This window comes from Leucopleurus acutus (genome assembly GCF_964270905.1).
Source record: "Leucopleurus acutus genome assembly, chromosome: 6".
NCBI classification, from domain to species: Eukaryota; Metazoa; Chordata; class Mammalia; order Artiodactyla; family Delphinidae; genus Leucopleurus; species Leucopleurus acutus.
The window spans coordinates 105,018,653-105,042,842 of NC_139149.1; the positions used below are offsets into that span (position 1 = coordinate 105,018,653).

The 24,190-nt window shown below is 43.5% G+C and overlaps 1 protein-coding gene across 1 annotated transcript; it reads right to left on the reverse strand.

Moving 5' to 3' along the window:
• Window positions 1-257: 257 nt before the first annotated feature.
• On the reverse strand, window positions 258-12,188 carry FAM124B (family with sequence similarity 124 member B; the record flags this gene model as incomplete). Its single annotated transcript, XM_082841933.1, has 2 exons — window positions 258-911; window positions 11,454-12,188. The coding sequence occupies 2 exons, from the start codon at window positions 12,186-12,188 to the stop codon at window positions 258-260; spliced, it is 1,389 nt and encodes a 462-aa protein (XP_082698059.1).
• Between the last annotated feature and the right edge of the window lie 12,002 nt (window positions 12,189-24,190).

Below are 24,190 nucleotides of genomic sequence, written 5' to 3' on the forward strand. Positions count from 1 at the left end.
TGTCTCCAAGGACGTGAGGCATTGGGCTTTTTCCCTGTGTGTTGGCTGTGTTCCCTTATGACCATGATGGCAAATAAACAACCACTCACCAGCACTGCTAGACTTTGAACATTTGAAATAAAAGTGATACAGATCTGTGCATGGCTAGCATTTAGAGCCCCTCAGATGAACAAGAGACAGGCTGATTCTGGGTCAGTGCTCCATTTCTAGAACATTCTATTTGATTTTGTGTTTTAGAAAACCACAGTTGTTTTATGCTATATAAAGAATTCTTCTTCTGTATCTTTTTCTTCACCCTGGACTGGCAGAGGAAGGGTACATTTTGAGATTATCGTCCTGGAACAAAGGTCCCTTTGGTCAGCAAGTGACAGAGGATGAACGCTTTCCTTAAAGATTCTGTTGTTTTTGGAAGCAGCTGCCCCTAAGGAAGAGGTTGACAAGCAGGATGGTGGCTGGTGGGTCCAAAGATCCCTTGGAAATCTGCTCAGAAAAGATTGCCTGGGTCCAGAGCTGACCACGGTGAATCCTGTGTCAACATTCGTCTCTGCCTCTTGCTTCTCAAAGCTGTTTTCCCGTCTGAGGACCTCTATTCTGGCCCCGGATTCGAGGTGGAGAGAAGGCAGAGGCAGCTGGGAGTCCGTAGCTGGGCTGCTGGGCTGGGCTGAGCGGCCAGGGCTTTTCCACAAAGTGCCACTAGCGCTGTCTGGCGCTGTCCGCCCACCAGGCTCAGGCCGCTCCACGGACCCCACCTTGAACCTCCTGTCCCGGCTCCTTCGGCTTCTCGGCTCTAGGGTCCTAATCGCAGAGACAGGGGTCAGCCTGGAGCCCTGGGGGAGCGTGTCAGCTCCCAAGGTGCCATTCAGAAAGGCAAGCTCACCATTCCTAACACCAAGTCCTGGATTCAACTGGACCTATGGGACAAGGAGAAGAGGAACAGGTGTAACCGATGTTTTCCAGTAACTAAGTGTCAAGAACAGACTACGTTCTATTCAGCCTTCTGCCATGCTGTGCCCATAGCAGACTTTCAATAAAGTCGGTTGAACTGAATAACAGTGACAAGTACAATCCTTCAAAGGGATGAGCTGCCACCTTTGCCTCCTGGAAGGTCATTTGACATTATATTCTACCTTTTTTTTTTTTTGATCCAATGAGGTCTTTTTCTTCTGGAAATGGAAACCGGCATGGCTAGTTCCATATTAAGAAATCGCTCAGGGTTGATATTAGACTACCCAATCTAGAGGAGCGTCCTTGTCATGAATTTTTACTTGAGCTCCGGTAGAATTTTACAAGACTGACCTTCTCCTTTACATATGAAGACTTCTTCTCCTTAACCTTCTATGTCAACACGTTCTTCTGGATTTTCTCCTTCCTTTCCATCACCCCTTCTCAGGGTCCACTGAAGGAGCCTCCTTCCCTGTCAATTTGTGACAGGAGGTAGTTCTTCAGCGCTAAGCGGCCATCTTCTTTTTTCATTTTACACACTCTCCCAGCCAACCTCGTTGAATCCCCTGCCTTCAATTATTATCTAAATGATGAAGGCTTCTGAAAGTCTAATTATAGTTCAGATCTGTCTCTTAAGCTTCATACTTACCTATCCAACTGTCTTCCAGGCACAAGGTCCTAAAAGTCAACATGTCCCAAATTGAACTCATCCCCCTTCTCACCCTAAATCTGTTCTGCTTACTCTTTTCCCTGTCTTAGAACCTGGCATCGTTTGCCCCACAGTCACCAAGCAAAAGCATCATTTTCCCTTCTCTATCCCTCATGTCACGCATTCCCATGGACTCTTTCTCCCAAAGATCTCTCAGATCTTCCCGTCTCTCCATGTCCACTGCCATTAACCCTAGGCAGGCTGTCATCATCTCTAGTCTGAATTACTGCAACAGCCATCGAAGGGACACCCCATGGATGGCCTTGCCTCCCTCTAATCCATTCTCCACTCCACTACCAGAGGAGCTTTGAAAACAGTTTTGATCATGTCACCGTCCTACTTCAAGTGGCTTCCTACTCTTCTTAAGAAAAAAATCTAAGCCCTTTAGTATGGGTTCCCACACCCTTCACAGTCTGTCCCTTCTTACTCCAGCCTAATTCGCCACCTCTTCCACTTGCCAAAATTGAAATTTGTTCAATTCTTTGGACATGATTTGCTCTTTCTTAATGCCAGTGTTTGTGTATATTATTTCCTTTGTCTGGGATATGTCACCTCTGACCCTTCATACCTGTTGTTAACTCCAAGCTTACACATCATTTCCTCTTAGAAGCCTTCTCCATGTCACTGAATCTGAGTTAGGTACCCCTAAATATTGGCTCTGCCACTAATTAGTTGTGAGACTTTAGACAAGTTACCTAATTTTTCTGTGCCTCAGTTTCCTCATCTATAAAAGGAGATCATAATAAGTACCAATGTCAAAGAGTTGTTGAGAAGATTAAATGATAACAGGGCCTGGAAATAGTAGTGCTAAACATAAGTTGGCTATTATCATCATCACAAATATTATTACTAGCTGTCCTGGCAGCCTGTAGTTTCCATATCATAGTAGTTACCACACTATTTTGCACCTGTTTGCTCACTTCTCTATATCTTCTTCTAGACTTTGCCAGCTGAACGTGCCGGGATTGTACACACCTTCTTCACCATTGTATCTCCAGTACCTAGCACAATGCCTAACACGTGGTAAGTAATCACTAGATGTCTGTTGGACAAATAAATAAAGCTTAATGCCTAACAAACCATAAATTATTTGCATACAGAAATGTATGGCCCCTAATTATTAGCCATTAGGTAGCTACAAAGTCTTACTAAGAAACTGCCACAGGACATTCATCCTGTGGATGGCCCTTTCTGCAGTCTTTTAAGAGAGAGAATATCAACTTTTCCTTTCTTAAGAGAAGTCCTTAGACAATATGGCAAAAGAAAACACAAGATTATTGATGTAGAAATGCAAGCGTGTGCAGTTGGAGTGAAGAATTTCCAGGAGAAACATAATGTCAAGTGGTTGAGATAAATCTCTTGAGAGAGAATAATGCCCCTGTTGCCAAAAAAGCAATTGAAATGCATTTGTAGGAATTCTGATCATTTAGAGCCCATCTTTCTAAGAAATATTTGTAAAATGTTACAAATTGAGAGGTAGGTGTTTTCGAGTTTCAGGGAACATTAGTAATTATCTTGATGAACAGGAAGATCATTGGTCATTCATTTGGCTCTAAACACTTGAGAAATAGAGAATACACATCACTGAAACATGATTAAGCTGTTAAGGGGCAGACTGACATCATGAAGGGAAAATAATATTGTCTTTTGCTAAAAGTGATTCCAAGAGATAGCAAAAGAGGATTTCTCCTACACTGACAAAAAATGATTGCACGGGAACAAATTATATAGATAATAAGAAACCCCAAAACAATGCCAAACTTGCTTACTTAAGAGTTGAATCTAGTCTCTTCCAATTAACTGACCTTTTGAAAGGTACTTATTTTAATTTATTAACCAAAACCAATGATGTTAACCCACCATCCTATAGCAGCAGCAACCTCTGAGCCATGCTTACAAGGATTCCTTCAGGGCAGCATAAAGCAAAGCATTGAGTGAGAGCGGGCGTGTAGGGTTGGAAGTGTGTGTATGTGTGTGTGCGCGTGTCTGTGTGGGGTATGAAGAATGGGGAGGAAATGAGGAGAGAAACAAAGCGGGAGAAATAGAGTCTGAATGAGTGCCTCTGAGAGACTCAGAAATGAGAAAGGAACCCAGAAACGCTACAGAAGAAGCAAATGAATTACTCACTTCACGAGAGACTATCTTCTTTTATTTTAAATGGCTAATAAAGAACATCAAGATGATTTTAGCTAAAGGTCTATTGATAAAATGAAGAGAAATATATGTTTGCTTTTGCCAAACTAGCTTCTGGAATATTTACTTTTCTGAAGAGAAACTTATTTCCTGACAACAGGCAGTTAATCAATCAACAAATGGTTCAGAAGCAGCTGTCTGTCTGGTACTCTACCAGACATAAACATTTACAATAAAATACCGAAAAGAGATGGCGAGTCATAAAGTCCCAAATTATATGGTACAAGAATGAGGAAATCTATAATCAGTTGTGTGTTACAAAGTTTCGGTGTAAAATGTTCTAGTTAAGAATGCACTTATAGCAGATTTCACAGAGGAGGTGGTGCTTGCACAGGGTCTTAAAGGATAGACAAATGAAGAGGAAGAGAAAGACATCTCTGGACCAGGAACAGCTCAGGCCGTATATAAAGGCAGATATCCATAAAATGCAATATTATTCAAGCCTGTGAAGGAAGGAAATTCTAACACATGCTACAACATAGATGAACCTTGAAAATGTTCTGGAAATAGATAGTGGTGATGATGAAGTACAGTGTAAATGTACTATTAAGTACCGTTAGGCACTGAATTCTACACTCAAAATGGTTAAAGTGATACATTTTTATGTTATGTATATTTTATGACCAAAAAATACATGGGTGCGGGAGTGAGCCTAGAGGTCTGGAAAGAAAGTTGGAATAACTAGAGAAGGAGGGAGCAAAGGAAACATTCGGGGGGGCCTGATTATGAAGAGCCTTGAAATTCGGACAAGTAAGTTTTAATTTTATTTGCTAACTTTTGCTATTGAGCTGACAAGGAACATAAATCCAACCATCATTTAAAAATGTATTCAACAGGGCTTCCCTGGTGGCTCAGTGGTTGAGAGTCCGCCTGCCGATGCAGGGGACACGGGTTTGCACCCTGGTCCGGGAAGATCCCACATGCCGCGGCGCGGCTGGACCCGTGAGCCATGGCCGCTGAGCCTGCGCGTCCGGAGCCTGTGCTCCGCAACGGGAGAGGCCACAACAGTGAGAGGCCCGCGTACGGCAAAAAAAAAAAAAAAAAAAAATGTATTCAACACTCCTGTGCAGGATCAAGCAGATGTCTGGAGCCAGAGTGAAGAGTTAGAATGCTGTAATAACAATGCACATTTGAAGTTAGGTGGGTTTAAGGAAGGAAAGAGAAGAAAAGAAATGGCTCCAAAGGGAAACTTGAACAGTTTGGGGGGGGGGGCTGCCTGAATGTGGGTCTTCCAAAAAGAGAGGGTTTAAAAATGACATATTTCAAAACCTGTGCAAATGGGAGGGTGACCCCAGCTGGAGAAATTGGGGGCAGGGCTGCAGAGGATGACTTTGGTTTTGTTTGGACTGAATTTGAGATGAGGAGACGTTGTGTTTAAATGGTCTTACAGGGAGTTGAAAAAGCCAACAGCTCAAGAGATAGAGGAGATGAAAATACAGGAGTAAGTTGAAGAAAGAGGACAACTAAATGCCCAGGATGGGCTTAATTTCTTAATCTTAGGGAAACCTTAAATTTAGGACAGTGGTTCTCAACTGGGAGAGATTTCACCCCCCAGAGGGCATCTGATAATGTCTGGAGACATTTCCTGTTGTCACAACTGCAGGGAAGTGGAGTCAGTTCTGGCATCTAATGGTAGCACTGAGGATGCACTAAATATCCCGTAATGCGTAAGACATCTCCCCCACGGCAAAGAATTATCTAGTCCAAAATGTCAATAGTGCCGAGGTTGAGGAAACCTGATTTAGGGGCAAAAAGAGTTGAAACTTTGAAAAAAAATGCCCAAGTGATAGAGAGATAGGATAAATCCTTTAATTAGAAGATCCAAGTTATGGAAGCTCACAGAGGAGAAACTTTCAAGCAAGGAGTGGTCAGCATTTGTCAATACTGCTGACCCTGACCTCAGGCACCGGTGGCCTTAGAGAGAGAAACAACTCTTCTAGCATCTGCACGAGAGGTGGGGACACAGGGCAAACAGCAGCCCCCAAGATTGGAGAGACATACGAATGAATGCGGGGAGTCATGGCTTCCCGGAAAAGAGGATCCAAAGTGGAAACCACTGCAGGAACCAGGACGGGGCGAGGAAAACCTGAACTGTAATTGGCAAATAGCTGGAGGCTTAGTGTGGACAACTGTGAGGGTTAAAAACTCCAGGGGACCCAGTCCCGGCGGAGCCCCCCCCCCCCCAATTTTGTGAGATTTACCTCCAGGAGCATGACTAGACTCTCACAATAAATACCAGAGAAAAATCCCCTTGTGCTTCCGGAAAGGGAAGGAGAAAAGGAACCTTTTTTTTTTATTGAAGTATAGTTGACTTACAATGTTCTGTTACTTTCTGGTGTACAGCAAAGTGATTCAGGTCTTTTTCAGATTCTTTTCCATTATAGTTCATAACAAGATATTGAATATAGTTCCCTGTGCTCTACAATACGTCCTTGTTGTTTATCTATTTTATAGATAGTAGTTTGTATCTGCTAATCCTAAACCCCTAATTTATCCCTCTCCCCTCCTCTTCCCCTTTGGTAACCGTAAGTTCTTCTGTGTCTGTGAGTCTGTTTCTGTTTTGTAAGTAAGTTCATACGTATCATCTTTTTTAGATTCCACATATAAAGTGATGTCATATGATATCTGTCTTTCTCTGACTTACTTCACTTAGTATGAGAATCTCTAGGTGAAAAGGGACCATTTTTAAATACTCCGGAGCACTCTGTTCTTACAAGTCCTTCTCTCAAGGGAAACTAGTTAACCAGAGCCTAACATGCTGGCGTATTATCAGAGCCTAACTGACCTGGGTGAAGAGAAATACCCAACTCCAGCTTTCTCTAGCCTTCCATGTGAGAGAAGGGAAGTACTCAACTCCAGCCCACTCTAGCCATTCTCGCCCACCTAAGCAAGGAGGAAAAAAAAAAAAATTAAACACTTGCAAAATTCACAGTTCAAGGCATAGACTCACTAAGACAGAGACCTAATTATAGAATGCTTCCCCTCCCCCAACTCCTTACTACCACATTAATAAAGGCTTATTTGCAGCAGTTCCTATACCTGCTACATCATGCCTGGCTATCAAGAAAAATTTACAAGGCATTACAAAAGGTAAAAAGCACAATTTGAAGAGACAGAGCAAGTATCAGAAGCAGACGTGGCAGGGATGTTGTAATTATCAGACCTGTAATTTAAAACAACTCTGATTAATATGCTAAGGACTCTAATGGATAAAGTAAACGGCATGCAAGAGCAGATGGCAATGTGAAAAGAGAGATGGAAATCCTAAAAGAAGAACCAAAAAGATAAAACAACAACAACAACAACAACACTGTCACAGAAATAAAGAATGCTTTTGATGGGCTTATTTGCAGACTAAACACAGCTGAGGAAAGAATCTCTGAGCTAGAGGACGTATCAATAGAATCCTTGAAAAAGAAAAGCAGAGAGAAAAAAAAAGCCTGAAAAAAAAACCCAGAACAGACTATGGGACAACTAAAACAGGAGTGGTAGACAAATAATGAGAAAGAGAATGGAATAGAAGAAATGTTTGAAACAAAAATGACTGAGAATTTCCCCAAATTTATGTCAGACGCCAAACCAAAGATGCATCCACTAAGGACTGAGACAGCGGAATGAAAACTGCCAAGTGGAGAATAGGGTAGCCCAAGGTATGCATTTAATAAACACTTGGTGGATGGATAAACATTTGACATACCTGCTTCTGTATTCAGACATTCATTCATTTACTGAGCATCTACTAGGTACCCTAATATCAATCTCATCAAAAATACACATCCTAGGCTCTAAGAAGCATCAGACAGTGTGCGCTGACAGGAGGTTATGTGGGAAAAGACATGGAGAGACGGCTAGCAGCCTTCTTACACAGACAATAATTGTGCTACAGTTTCTACTTTACAAAGCACCTCCATGTATACTCTCCTTTTTGATCCTCATAATGCAAATTGTACATGTCAGTACCATTCGGTGGCTCTGTCAGTGACTGCTGATTACAGTCAGAATAAGACAGAAGCTAACTGGCAGAGCTTTTGCTCATTCACACTAGAATGGATTTGCCTACCATGTGCCAGATGCTGTTCTAGGTACTGGGAGCATAAGAGTGGACCGAATATATAAACAGCTCATGCAGCTCAATATTAAAGAAACAAACACCCCAATCCAAAAATGGGCAGAAGACCTAAATAGACATGTCTCCAAAGAGGACATACAGATGGCCAGGATGCACATGAAAAGCTGCTCAACATCACTAATTATTAGAGAAATACAAATCAAAACTACGTTGAGGTATCACCTCACACCAGTTAGAATGGGCATCATCAGAAAATCTACAAACAGCAAATGCTGGAGAGGGTGTGGAGAAAAGGGAACCCTCTTGCACTGTTGGTGGGAATGTAAATTGATACAGCTACTATGGAGAATAGTATGGAGGTTCCTTAAAAAACTAAAAATAGAGCTACCATATGACCCAGCAATCCCACTACTGGGCATATACCCAGAGAAAACCATAATTCAAAAAGACACATGCACCCCAATGTTCATTGCAGCACTATTTACAATTGCCAGGTCATGGAAGCAAACTAAATGTCCATCGACAGACGAATGGATAAAGATGTGGTACATATATACAATGGAATATTACTCAGCCATGAAAAGGAACAAAATTGGGTCATTTGTTGAGATGTGGGTGGATCTAGAGACTGTCATACAGAGTGAAGTAAGTCAGAAAGAGGAAAACAAATATTGTATATTAACGCATGTATGTGGAATCTAGAAAAATGGTACAGATGAACCAGTTTGCAGGGCAGAAGTTGAGACACAGATGTAGAGAACAAACGTATGGACACCAAGGGGGGAAAGCCACAGGGGGTTGGGGGTGGGGGGTGATGAATTGGGAGATTGGGATTGACATGTATACACTGATGTGTATAAAACTGATGACTAATAAGAACCTACTGTATAAAAAAGTAAATAAAATAAAATTTTTAAAAAAGAGTGGACCGAAAAAGGTCCCTGTCCTCGTGGTGCTTACCTCCAGTGGCTGACCACGTCCTGATGATGTGGCCTCTACCCACCTGCCCATCCTCCCCCGCCCGACCCCCTCCCTTCTCTCCAGCCACATGGAACCACAGGCGCTTTTCTGAACATGCCTGCTAAGGAAATCCTATTCCACACATTGTCACCCGCCATCTCCTCTGTTTGGAACACTTTCCTCCCTTCCCCATCTAGCTACTTCCTTCCGGGCCATCCAGCTCAGCCAGGCCCAGTCAACACCTCTCAGGGAAGCTTTGCCCATCACCCTCATTGGGTCTAGCATCCCCCCCTTTCCCCCCCACCTCACACACATGTCCATCCTGGACGGGTTACACATGGGGAAGTTAACTTGTGATTAAAGCTCTCCCTTAAATAGATATTAGTTTCTTTCGCTGGTGGACATTAGTCATTTTTGCCACCCAGCATTTGTCCCCTCACTGATCTTCCTTGGGGACCCTTGTCCCCCGCCTCCATGAGTGCCCAGAGAGTCTGAGTCCACAAAAACTCTCGGGATGCAGGGTAGTAGAGCCTTTGCCTCAGAACTAAGCTAATCCACCTAGTCCCATTCCCCAGAATGCAGTGATTGATTTAGAGAAGAGAATCGGATCCAAGCTGGTCCAATTGACGTGAAGTCCAGAAGTTCTGCTGGCCCATTGTAGAGTGAGGAACTCAAAAGGGTAGTCCTCAGAGCTGCTGGCAGCCAGCTGGTGACCACAGGGGCCCGTCTGAGGAAGTGGCGGAGCTGGGAGTCAGCTCCTAAGCCTCAAGACTCAGGCTACTTACTTACAAAAGCCAGTTCATTTGCCCCCCCATCCTCTCTGCCCCCAAGGAAGTTTGGGCTGCAGTTTTCTATTCACCCCATTATAGGAGTGAAGTAGCTACAAGGTATTATCTTTTATAGTGTATTATAGCCAAGCCTCTGTATATGCTTCCTTCGGGGATTTTTATAGGACACCAGAAACAGAAGTTTCCAGAAGATAATCGCCCGTTTTGCTGGCAAAAGCCTAAACTCATTGACGTCTTTATCCAAAAAACTATTCTTCACTCCCCAAATTTGACTTAACTTTCCAAAGGAACTAAGTTGTATAAGCCGTGGTTCAGAAGTTAAAATGTCAGTTAGCCTTTGAAACAGAAATGTGTCCCCTGCTGCACACACATATTAACTTTTTGCTTGACAGTGAGGTTTAGATTCTGGAGATTAACTAAGGCTGAAGGAAAAATTTTAGATGCCTTGGAAATTAGTGAGCTAGGTAACAGGCATCTAAGAGAAACCGTGCCTGTCCACCTTATGTGAATGAGAAGGTAAATAATTTAGAGATCATCACATACACTATCAATATGACTCATGTTTTATTAATAACTCAAAGCTGATGACAACAAAATTAATCAAAAGGAAAGATAATTCATCTTCTAGCCTGTTTTTACTTTATCCAATAGGCCTTAAAAGGGTTACTGACCATTTCTCAAGGACAGAAATTTTGCTGTGACTATCACGTACACCTCCCTGCCTGCACACACTTACACACACACACACACACATGCACACACACACACACGCACACAGCACTGGACTGCAGTGGTTAGCTGCCTGGCTTTGGAGCCACGTAAACACTTCCTCTTGTGTCTTGGGCAAGTAACTATTCCCTCTACCGCTCAATTTTCCCTTCTGCAAAACTTCCTATGTTGTAAGAAGGACTAAATAAAACAATCAATGTGAAATACATGCTCTAGGGCATAATATGAACAATAACAGCTAAAACTGCATTCTAGGCACTAAAGCACTTTATAAATGTCAGGTCATTTAGCAGAGATAACAACCTGTACTCCAGGAAGATGCTAATATTACCCTCATTGTGCTAATGAAGAACCCAAGGCTCACAAATCCCACAGCTACTAAAGAGCAAGGTTCACCTGCCGCATAACCCTTCGTAAGAAGTGACACGTGGTAGCTGTCACGATTGTGCTTGCTTTCAACAGGATGCCTACAGGAGAAGGCTTTAATTTTAAGATTTTATTTTGAAGGGTTCTAACTATGTAACTTTTTTGGGGGTACAATTTGACAGTGATGCAAGATGCTTAACAATTAAGTCAATAGGACGGCATACTTAACATCCCCAACCGTAATTACAGCTTCGGCTTCCTTAGGTCCAGATGGAAAGAACTAATGATATTTCTGGACCCAAAGAGTGGGCAAAGTATTTGTGTGTAGTTGAGTAGCATGATGAAAGGAAAATCTGAGAAGTCGGGGGCTGCCTGATTCTACTGAAAACTACTTTGCAAGTTACCAGCTCACAGCATCTGAACTTCCTTATCTGTCAGGGGAAGGGGTTTATTAAATCAATGCCTCTCAACCACGTTACATCCAAGGAGCTTTTAAAACAATTACCCAAGCCAGTGCACCCCCAAGATTCTAATCTACCTGACCTGGGGTGCAGCCACGGCATGGGAACGTTTGAAAACCCCCCAGAGATTTTGGTGTGCAACCCAGGTTGAGAACCACGACATTAAATCATCTCTTGGATGTCACATCACACAGTTACACGTGCGTCTGAAGATCATACAGACCAAACAGAAATACCTGAAGTAGAATCTTGTTGCCGTCATAGTCCTGTGTTTGCCACCGGGTGTGGCTGATGGGGACGCACGGATGGGGTAGAAGAGGCACTAACTGGCCAATCTCTTGAACCTTGAACTGCAACACTGAAGCCTCTTTGGGGTCCACCGACACTCCAGGGGGCAGCTGCTTCAGTGAGAGCTGCAGGGCAAAGCTCTCGGTGGAGTAGAGCGCGAAGAAACAGAAGCTGCTCTTCTGCAAGGTGGCTTCCCTCTGCAGGATCATCTCGTAGAGCCTGATGGCATCCTCGTAGTTACCAAAACTGCAGTAGAGCGTCACTCTCAGGATCTCGGTGCCGCAGTGCACCTGCCTCACGCCCCAGACGGGCATCTGGTTGTCCAGACTATAGAATTCCTGATTGGCAAGAATATAGGGGCACGGTCTTCCCTGCACATTCTGGGTGGGGTAGCACTGCCACGGCCAATGCTGTAGGGAGTCAAGGAGGCGAAACAGCCGCTCCTCTCCGAGGCTTTCGTGCAGGAAGAGCAGAACAGACATCCCCGGGAAGCGGGACCGCTTGGAGTGGCATTTGTCATAGTATTTCACTGGACTGACCCGCTCAGACACCAGAAAGACACGGACCTCTGGGCAAATGCAGTCCAGGAGCTGGTCCAGGGTTTGCTGCAGAAGCGAGCCATGCCCGGAGTTGGCCAGGAGGTGGACAGTCATGGCCGGAGGCTCCCGTGTCTCGTCCATCATGGGGGCCGAGGATGACAAAGGATGCAAGCGAGCAGGGCCCACTGGTTCAGCTTCTGAAATGAATGGAGGGATTCCCACGTGCAGCCTTCAGCCCACCAGGAAGGCTTCAGGATTTCAGAGCCGTGCTCTTACCCTGTGCTGCTGGTCGCCGCTGGCCACACTCTGAGAGAATCTCTGCAAATCAGGCACAACAGCTTCCAGGACACACCACAGCGGCAGGGTCGATGTCACCCAGCCGGTGAATAATGTAACCGTGTGTGTGGGGCTGCGTTGGGCGCTCCCAGGGTTTCTGTTTGACCTAAAAAACCTATAATCCTGAGAAACACCCGAGTGGGTGGTTCTTACAGACACTCGGTAAAGGAAATGACCAGGCAAAAAGGAACATGAGTCGGCTCTGTGAGGCTGATAGCAATCTGTTTAGCTGAAAAGACATCCATTTTATGGACCCACAATGGGCTCTGATTTCCTCCTTACCTCCCTCCCTGTTCATAGTAAGCCACCTGAATACAATGACTGCTTTAAAACAATTCTCAAAACTTGTCTCTTTGCCAGGAATTTTTCCCCTTTGTCTTTTTATTTTATTTTTGAACAGTTGATGCCAACATTGAAGAGAAGTTACTTTATCTAAATAATTTTGACTGTTCACTGAAAATGCTTCGCTCTGCTGCAGAGTCTGAGTGTACTCAAAAGACATTGATTCATGCCAAACCTTTAGAAAGAGTGAGAGCTTTCCAACGTCAATAATAATCATTGTTCATGTCTATTGAAGATTTACTACGTGCCCATCATAAACTGTTCCAGAGCTTTACATAAACTGGTTTAATCCTCCAGCAAATCTATGAAGAGACTATTATCCCCAGATTACTGAGGAAGAAACTGAGGCACAGAAAAGCTAAGTAACTTGCCAAGATCTTGCAGTGAAAAAGTGACCGAGGGAAGATTTGAACCCAGGAACTGAGTGGTCTCCCTGTGAACCACAGAGGAGGTGCCTCTCTGGGACCCGGATGTCCCAGACCGGATTTTTCTTCCTAAGTATAAGGAAAGGATGCCCAAGCAGGCTCTTGTTGAGGACACACATTTCCCAGAGATTGTGTGTGCTGTTGAATCTTAAACTGAATAATCTTTGGTAAGAATACCCAAGCTCTAAACATAACACTCACCCTAATGTGTTCTATATATCCATTTAAAAATCATTTGCTACTCTGATAGCTCTGCTTCTAAAACTGTGGACAAGCACATTTTTCTAAACATAATTCATAACATAAGCAATTTATTAATGCTTGTAGTAGAACATGGTGTGACTTGATGTTTTACAAATTAAAAGGCACTTTTGTGATGAAAAATGTAGTTTACTCTAACTTTATTTTATATATGTTGATTGCTTGAGTAGTAAAAGAACCAAATTTAACATCAAATATTGTTATCCGTGGAAGGGAATCATTTCTATTCAGGTTTCCTTTCTAAATCTAACCTACACTTCTAATCATTTGTGTTTCATAAGTCCTATACCTTTGCATTGGAAAAACCTATAAATATAGTTTATTACAGATAAGTTGTTTTTTAATTACCACCAGTGATTCAGTAATTAAATTCATTTTGCTTCAATTTTCCCAGCATCATTCAAGTTTTTTTTTTTAAAGGCATTATAGTTCTGAAGCTTTTTCAAAAATTTGATTTAGGTTACACACTGGCGTTTGAAAGGCAATAACTTTCTCATCCCCCAGTATGACTCCCCTCACCTCTCCCCTGTCCATCCACACATGGAGATGACTCGGGCATTTGAGACTTTAGACACAGTTTTTGAAAACAGTCTTTGCAATTCTGGAAATAGCTGTAAAGATTGAGGAGAAAAATTATACCCCTGAGACAAAGATACTAACTCGCAACATTGTGTAGAAGGCAAGTGCTTATGCCCTTATATAGAAAAGGTGTTGCTCTTTTTTGATGTTGTTGTAAATCTTCCATCCAGTGTGAAAACATTCTTTTTCCTTGTGAGGTTGTCAGTTCTGTGAGCACCGAAAAGATTTCGTTAATCTGATGGCTGTCTAAGTGCCAAGAAACAGGGGCGTGGGACAGGGGGGCACAACCACACCCCTTTCTGACTGACTGCCTCTGCAGTTATTTCTCCAAGAACCTGAAATATTGACCTCCCAACCTCACCTCCAGTGACGGCCTCCGTTCCTCACAGACCGCTCCACCCACGGCAACGGCCACATCCTCAGCTGGGCTCCACGGCGCTCTGCAGTTTTGCACACTGCCTCTGCTGAAAGCGCAGATGAATATATCAGGGGAAGTCATCAGCTTTGCCGCCCACTACCTGGACAGCTGACACTCGATTCTCTACCTTGTTTTTTCCCTGAAACTTGGCAAAAGATGCCCAGGTATCTGTCAGTCACCAACTCCTGGACAGTCCCCAACTGGTCAACTCCTCACAGCAAAGTGGAGAAGCTGGTGACAGGAAGCACTGGGAAATCTAAGAAATCAGCTAGTTAGGAGGATTTGTTGGAACCTGCGGACATCCTTCAGGATTTTTCCCTGCGGCAAATCTCAGAAATGTACGGGGATACATTCAAACCCTGAGATCCTACCCACACCCCAAGAAAACTTTGAGAAAGAGTTTCTTTCCCTCTTTATAAAATGTGTTTATTTATCCCACGTGCTGAGAGCCAGCCACTGTGCCCGGAGCAGAGGAGAGATAATCACCAAGTCTCGCTTTGGAAGAGCACCTTCAATTATGTCATCAGGGATCAAGGTCACTGCAGGATACCATGGAAACCCCTAGGAGGAGCCACCAACCTAGATGAGAGGGCCAAGGAAGCCCAAGGAAAGGAGATGCTATTTGAAGTTCTGGAAGGTGAGAAGAAAGGAGTCAGGCAGGTGAGGAGACTGGATGTGGGGAAGAAGGAGGGATTCCAGGGACAGGAAGCTGATGGGGACAAAGTCCCCCCCTTGTCCCCATCAGGACAAGAGTGAGGGCCCTGGGACCCACAGGCTGAACTCAAGGTGGCTGCCGGGTGGGAACAAAGAAGGGGGTAAAAAGCTGGAAAGGCAGCCAGGCTTCTCAGGTCACCGTGAAGGCTCTGGATTTTCTTCTACCAGGAACAGAACCCCAAAAGAGTTGACTTGAAAAAGGACCCAGTGATGGGTCCAAGGATCCCCCCAGCATGGTGCTTACAGGTGAGGCTGTCGGCCATCAAATAGGAAACGCTGGAGGAAGGAAGCAGCTGGGAGTGAGGTTGAGGGGTGCGGTTTGGACACGGTGAGTGTCAACACCTGCAGGTCATCCAAGTCGAGATGGCAGGTAGTCATTTAAAATGGAACTTAGAGGAGAGCCACAGACCAGAGAATATGGGCGGGGAACCATTGGTCTTTGGGTAACCGTGGGACTTCACATGACGATCCAGCTGGAGAACACACAACGAGGATAGGAAAGGCGAGAAGAGGATGGGACTCCGGAGTACCCAGATCAAGGGACATGCGGCATGTAAGCGGCATCCAGAGAGAATTGAAGAGTGGGCGTGTCATCCAAACCCAGCGTGGGTGTCTGTGTCTTGGGTTACGAGGATTTCAGGAGGTGGCTTGGCTGGGCAGACCACGATGCTCAGTGTCAAAGAACAGCATTTGTGACTCACTCGACCTTCCCAACGGAGGAAACTCAAAAGAAGCACCAAGCAGACCTCAGAGCCATTCAGTCCTGTTTTCCTAGTTCCCAGAACAACCTTAATTCTGATTCTTTGTCTGATACTTGGCTGCTAACCAGGAGCTAGACATTCAGAACCTGGGCAGGCGCTGGAGAAAAGGTGCTGGGAAGGGATCATATCTTGCTTACTTTTAAACCCCCGATAGCAGCCTACAACCCCAGACCTGCAGAGTAGGCACAAGGTGGATCTGCAGCGAAGAAGGAATCTTGGCATTTCCTAAAGGATAAGCATCGCCGGGAAGCAAAGGGACTTTCCCAGCATCACATAGCTGGTTAGTGGCAGAGCCTGGCTTTCTGGTTTTTAAACCATGCTTCCCCACCACTCCTAAGAGAAGCTGTGTACAGCAGCTGCATCTATTCAGGTCAGAGCCATTCAAGTTCAGGACATGTGCCAGCATATAAAAAAGAAAAAGGGAGAAATGAGGGGCGGGCATTAGCACATTGTTTGTGTCCCGTGCCCTAAGCACATCTGGTTAACGTGTTTCCCCATCCTCAGCATTCCCGCTCTGATGCCATTTATATACTCAGCTTTCACCATCTGGCCAGCCCTTCTTCCAACACACACACACACACACACACACACGCACACGCACATACACACGCCTCTACCCTGGGGTCATAACTTCTGGCTTCTCAAGGGAGTTCTGGCAGAAACAGCAGGCAGACCATGGAGACCTATGACTCCTGTCCCCTCGGGCTCCTCCTAGGGCAGAGGTGGCAGGAAGTGGCCACAGAAGTTCCTTCTCCAGGCTGCTGTGGCTCTTAGCTGAAAGCTTCTCTCCTAGCTCCCCAGAGAGCCCCTGCCCAACCCCAAACAATGCTATCAGCTTCCTATTAAATTGCCATCTGTTTCCCTTTTCCCAGGACAATGCAGCCCAGCAGCACAGCCTGTGAGCTGATACTCTGCAGTTTTCACAGGTGCAACAAAGAAGGCGCGTTTCCTCCTCCATCTTTATGGCGGCCTTCCTTTCTCACATTGTTTCCAATGCTCTGACCAGTTATAGTTACCAGCTGAACCACTCAGTAGCTGTTGTCGACTGCACTAAAATCGCACAACGTACAAGTTGTGAGTAAAGTTTTATTCGGGACCTTACTGAGGACTATTGCCCAGGAGACAGACTCTCAGGTAGCTTTGAGGAACTACACTGAAGAGGTAAGGCAGGAGCCAGGATGTAGATGAACCTTTTTGCTGGGAAAAACATGTAGTCAAGCGTAAAATGATGACTGCTAGTCACAAAGAACAGACGTTTCCAGTTACTGTTGTTAGTGCTTTTCTATGTATGGGAAGATGCAAGAATCTAGGGTCATTGAAATTTTTCCTTAGATAGATATCTTAACTATCTAGGGGCCAGTATATCCAAAGCACAGAATGCATCCTGTTTTTCTCCATCTTGAATTCGCCTCAGGGTGCAATGACTGAAGTGGCTAATGGCTTGATCCTTGTAGAACTGGAATAGTGGGCAACATTTTTTTCTTTGCACTGTGTAAGAAGGCAGAGAAGTAGAATGGAACAAGCTGTGAACCAAGGATGTGAGCCACTCCACCTGGCTCTGCTGCCCACCCAGAGAGGACCTGAGATTCCTAATACCTCCGGTTTGGTTTCATTATCCATTGAAGATAAAACATAGCAATGGTAATAATTGACCTGACTCTCTCCACGGAGTGGATCAGATGAACTTAAAATACCCCAGAGGGCCTTCCAAGCTCTCAAGTGCTCTGCTAGTAGAATCATCTCAACATGAAATTTTTATATTTAATATTGTTTTAACTCCCCAAATAATATCCAGCAGATGGGTATTATAGGATATTGCGAATGGATATCTAGCAAAAGGAATGGATAAATAAATTAGCGTATGTTATTTTCATGGAATACTATGCAGCTTTAAAAAATAATGAAAGAACTTGGGAGAGGTAGATTGGCGCCGTCTAGTAAGGTTGAAGATCTACATACCCTACACTTCAGCATTTCCCCTCCCAGGTATAACCTGCGGAGAAATTCTCTCACATATGCACAAAAGCAGGCAAATTCAGGAATGTTTTATAGCTGCATTGATTGAAATACTAAAAAAAAGTAGTGGGGGAGAGGGAACCAACTAAATGCACACTAATAGAAGAATAGGTAACTATTTATATCACATTCTTGCAGTGGAATATGCTACATCAAGGGAAGTGAATGAACCTGAACTATCCACTTTAGTTTGAATGAATCTCACAAACATAAATTTGAGTGAAAAAAGTAAGTTGCAGAAAACACATATAGAATTATACCATTAATATAAAATTTGGAAATAGGCAAAGACTCTCCAATGGTTATAGATATAAACCTAGTTAGGTGAAGAATAAAGAAATGCATGGGAATGAGGAACACCAAATTCAAGATAGCAAGGTGGGGGATCTGTTCAATGTATTGATAATCTTTATTTATCAAGCTGGGTAGTGGGTACAGGTGTGCTCATTGTATTGTTCTAGACCTTTCTGAAGTATTTCATAATCATTTTAATGAGGGAGCTCTATTATGTACCGACCTAGAAAGATAGCTCCAGTATCATATAAAACAAAACAAAAGCATATGTTGCATAAGATTCTATTTTCCTATAAGAACTATATATATGCATATGTGTATGTGTGTATGATTGGTAAACACAGGAAAAACGTCTAGAAGGATATACACCAAGTTTGTATAAGAGTGTCAATAGAGGACACTTCTGGGAGATGGGATTATAAGGTAAAGGAGCATTTCTTTCCTTACTTCATTTCTTCATGCATTTCTATACTACTCCTATTTATTACAAATACCATGTATTATTTTGGAATGAAATAATAAATAATACATGAACTGCAGCCTTCTAATCCATTCTTTCAACAAATGTTTACCAAGCACCTATCATGTAATTCAGGGCTAGAAGCTGGGGATACAAAAGATTAACAAAAATTAATACTGCCCTGGATCTCATGGAGCTTATATTCTGGTGGAGAGACAGACATTGATCAAATAATCACTCAGTGAGATGTACAATGGTACCTCAAATGAGTGGTGTAGAATATTTGCTCTGTTTGGGGAGCTCAAACAGGCCATCTCAGCAGAAGGAAGCTGCGATCTTGAAAAGGAACAGCCATTACCTGGGAGAAGTGGGAACGATATTCTAAGACAAGGACTGGCACGTGCAAAGACCCTGTGGTAGGCAGGAGCATGGTGGCATGAAGGACTGGCTCATGTAGCTGGTGGTGCCATGTGCTAAGATACGAAATTCTGCAGGAGGAGCAGGTTTAGCTGGGTGTGGCTGGGAAGTTTTGATTATGAGTTCCAGAAAAATGTCATATGATTCAAAACGTTCCTAGCAACCCAGGAAAGAAGAGAGTCCAGACAATCGTTGGACAAATAATAATAACTCTAATACTTATTGAACACTTACTGTGTGCCAGGCACTGTTCTAAACACTGGATCTATTAACTAGTTTAATCCTCACAACAACCTTATGAGGTAGGTTCTATGATTATGCCCATTTTACAGATGAGAAAACTGAGAAACGGAAAAACACAAGAGCATAGACGTTTTAGTCATATGATATCTGAATATGTAAAGCCAAAACAACTTTTAATTATTTGGTGTCTTCGTTTTCTGTTACAATAGTAATAATTTTCCAGAAAATTTTGGGTTCACTGAACTAGGGAAAATAGCTATGTGCTCTTGGAGGGCTGAGATCACATCTATATAACCTTCCATTGTGTCACTGTCACAAAGCCTGACACCTGTGAGCACTTCATAAACGTTTGCTGCAGAAAGCTGTTAGCTGTTAGCTGAATATATGTGACAAATTTTCCACTTGATACATGCACATGATTTCTATTCCCCAAATGGAAAAATGCTACCTATTTGTCAACACTTTGCGTTATAGGTAAACTATAATTAATAAGCAATAGCAATCTTTGTCATTAGAAGCTTAAAAACAACCCAAAAGAAACAAAGTAATACAATAACAAAACCCTGCCAGTCTTTGCAAAAGGAGACATAAATGTTATAAACGCTCACCTGCGTTTTAGACAAGTACCTTTCCAACACAAGGACTTACATTCATGAAGTGACACATCTGTAAATTAGTAAGGATGACGCCAACTGACTTTGAACCATAAACAGCTTTTAAACATTTTCCTAACATATAATGCGCACCTTGAAAAATAAGCTAGAAGGGGGCATATAACACCACGCCTCGAATTCTGCCACAGATGGGGCTCCATCCAAAGGTCTGGCCTTCATTACCACATAGATCACAAACAGAGATGGATATTCTCAGGGCAAGAAACATTGCTTCCCATGCCAACCTTTAAACCATGAAAGCTCGCTCAGCACGAAGCCGACAAGTCAATCAGACCGAAACCAACCTGCCTGGGCCGGTCGGTCGGCCCTGCAGAGCTCGGGGCTTTGCTGTGCTCTGTCAGCTGTTCTTCCACTCCCAATGCGCCTCAATTCCCACTTTATATTTATATCCCAGCTGCTGCCAAAGCCCACGGCTGTGCCAACCAGACAGCAAAAATAGAAGAGATGGGGAAATAGCCGTACACATTAATAACCGATCGGTTGTTAAACCACGAAGCAGGAATTTGGGTCTATTCAACTTCATAAAAGAACTTTTGTACAACACAAATTGAAGTTGCGGTTTCTATGACTACCTGATACAAATATCTTGTGGCTGGATTTTTCTCCCAATATGAATCATTCTGAAAAGGTTTCTAAATGTGTCTGTGGTATCTATTCTGTAGCATAACACACGAGAAAAATGAGAACGGCTCTTGAATTACACGCAATCTAAGTATAAACAATAATATTGCTCAAATACACAACTTAAAAAGTTGAGTTGCAACACGGGGAAGAGAACTGGTCTGAGGCTGGGGAAGACCTGGGTTGGAATCCTTGCTCTGCTGTGCGCAAAATTGTTTCTTTGTTGATTCCCCAAACAGGCCGGCTCTCTCCTTGGTCACTGTGGGGATTAGTGAGAAAACGAGCCTTCATGTGCCTGGCACAAGGTCGATGCCCAATAATGCATTTTTTTTTTTAGCTCAGACACTGTGTACGCTGCATTATCAGTTGGTACTATTCAGTCCCGGCATATTTGCTAGCTCCATATATTTTTAATGCAACCAGTTCTAGGCAACCCCATGATAACACACATTTTAACATAAATATATTAGGTTCACTGCTCTTAATTAAAAAGGTGAGTAGTTTCCATATGTAGGAAACCTACAGTGTGAAAAACTAGACAAGAGATTACCTGTTTAGTAATAAACACGTCATACCTGACCTGCAAAGTCATACCTGAAAGTAAGAACGGGACCTCTTGACTCATGGCTCCCAAACCATTACAGAGGCTCCCAACACACTCAGAGGCAAGTGCCTGTCGGAAGAGGTTATTTATGGGAGGAAGGGAGAGATGAAATGGGAAAATTAAAGTTACTATTCACGTGGTGAGGTCATCGAGCTCAACAGCTAGATGGGAGCTTAGAAGTCTGGTGCAAACTCCTGATTTTTAGATTGAGAATATAAGACTAAGGAAAATGGGTGGGTTCCTTGGATCTCCCAGTTTAATATGGTTCAGCTGGAACTAGAGCACAAGCCAAAGGATGCACTTTTGTCCACAGGTGTAAGAAACGATAACCTCTAACCCATACTAATAAAAGAGTGGGTACCATTTTCTAAATACTTCCTGTAGGAGTCATTTTTTAAGTGGCAATTCCCTTTCATTGTGAATAAAGGACCCTTTCCCCACATCCCTAATACATGTGCACTGTAAGGTTTAAGATTAACAGTTACTGGAGGGAATGCTAGTACCAACTGCTATTCTGTCACGGGGGCTTTCTTTTCCATATGAGAAAAGGATAGAGAAGAATGTAAGATGTAACCAAATAAAAGGGAAGATCAGTAAACATCTTTCCGTTTAATATAGTCTCCTTACCAGGGAGATACGTTATAGAGCTGGTAGGGGATTGCATACCTTCCAAAAAGCAACCCACGGGTAAAGGATGTTGGCTGTCTGAAAACTGACTTGAGAATCAAAAGGGGTAGAAGAAAACCACAGTGGGCATTCACAGTACCTGGGCACCAAATCAGTGACTAGCAGCCATGGACTCAGAGTTTCATGGAACCGAACCACAGGGATTCTGCCATAGAACTGCTAGTCAAATCCAAGTCAACGTCAGGGTTTGTTTTTGTTTTGTTTTTTGCTTCCTTTGCTCTTGAGGGGGAATAGCAGTAAACCCCAGATCAAAAGTATCAATCCTGGAATGAAGACATCTGGTTTCATTAAGTTAGCCTTGTGGTTGCCTTCTTGCTTAGTAATTAATAAAACGAGACCAATTGTTACTAAATAGCTGGCTATTTCTTCATTAAGTCAGTGAAGTGAGGGAAGAGGGAGAGGACTGTTCTAGATGAAAAGAAACTTAAGGGACATAACCAGATGCAATGTGTGGACCTTGACTGGTTTAAATAAACCAATGGTAAATGACATTTAGGGACAAGTGGGCAAATTTGGGGGAAAGAAGATGAATATTAGATACAGCTGAGGAATTACTATTAATTTTGTTAGGTCTCGTGGTGAGGTAGGGAAATGTCCTTACTTTTTGGAGATGCATAGTCCATATTTAAGGGAGAGATGTCATGGTACTACAAGAACTTTAAAATATTCAAGTAAAAGTAATAGATGAAATAAATCAGCTAGTTTCTACTGTACTCATTGGCCACCCAAGACAAAAAGACCTTGAGATTCCCGTAGAGGAGAAGAATAACCATCCTTTAGACAATCCTTTGAATTGGTTTATTGTGTCCATCTATTTCTATTTAGTACTGCAGAAGCTGTATTTCTTTTAAATTCCTTAAAAGAAATGAAGCATTTTACATTTGAGTGTTAGTTAAGATCCTCTAAAAGGAAGACTACTAACTTTATAAACATAAAATTTTATGGTGGTTTTTTTTTTTTTAATTTTTTTGGCTACATTGTGTCTTCGTTGCTGTGCACAGGCTTTCTCTAGTTGCGGCGAGCAGTGGCTACTCTTCGTTGCAGTGCACAGGCTTCTCATTGTGGTGGCTTCTCTTGTTGCAGAGCATGGGCTCTAGGCACACGGGCTTCAGTAGTTGCGGCACATGGGGTCAGTAGTTGCGGCATGCAGGCTCTAGGGCACAGGTTCAGTAGTTGTGGCACACGGGCTTAGTTGCTCCGAGGCATGTGGGATCTTCCTGGACCAGGGATTGAACCCGTGTCCCCTGCATTGGCAGGCAGATTCTTAACCATTCTCGCCCTGGACCATCCTCTCCCCTTGACCCAGCTCCTCTCATGATGGATAGCCCCAAGCTGAGATAGCTGGTGAGGGTGAGACTTCTCTGTTGGCACCAATGAAATTGTTTTTCTGATCTTCAGGGGATCATGCCCTCATTAGCACCACATTCTTACCAAAAGAGCTAGCATCACAACACCCTGCTGTACCATCTCTATTAATTTTATCTATTTGCTGTTGCAGAGAAAGACTCAGAAACTGCTTGAAAAGATTACTATAAATGGCCTAGTCATTGTATCAACAAACATGCTGAAAAAAACCTCTCAGAAATAATTGTCCATTTGCCTAGTAATTAGTTAACACCCTAGCATTCCTTCAAAGGAAAGCATGACACATGCACAGTGATTCGTACCTCTGTTTGCCACGTAAGCGCTGGAACAACAGGAAATGCAGAGTTAGAGGAATTTAACTTCACTAGAACTGCTGCTTTGAAGACAGGAATATTTATGCCAAGTTTGTTGTTCTGGGGTTACTGGGACTCCTCATCAGTCACCATGTAGACTCTTAAGAAGTGTGAGCAGAGGGCTTCCCTGGTGGCGCAGTGGTTGAAAGTCCGCCTGCCGATGCAGGGGACACGGGTTCGTGCCCCGGTCCGGGAAGATCCCACATGCCGCGCAGCGGCTGGGCCCGTGACCCATGGCCGCTGAGCCTGCGCGTCTGGAGTCTGCGCGTCTGGAGTCTGCGCGTCTGGAGCCTGTGCTCCGCAACGGGAGAGGCCACAACAGTGAAAGGCGCGCGTACCGCCAAAAAAAAAAAAAAAAAGGAGTAGAAGTCTGAGCAGAAACTTCCAACCTACCTGGATATATTGGATTCCCTGGTCTACAGAATATATAATTCTACATCAGCGCTCTCTCTGTGTACACATACACGCGCACACACACACACACACACACACACACACAAAGACGTTGTTTACTTGTTGGTAATCACCACAATTAAAACTGTGAAAAAATCCTCACTGTGTTCGGTCAACACAATT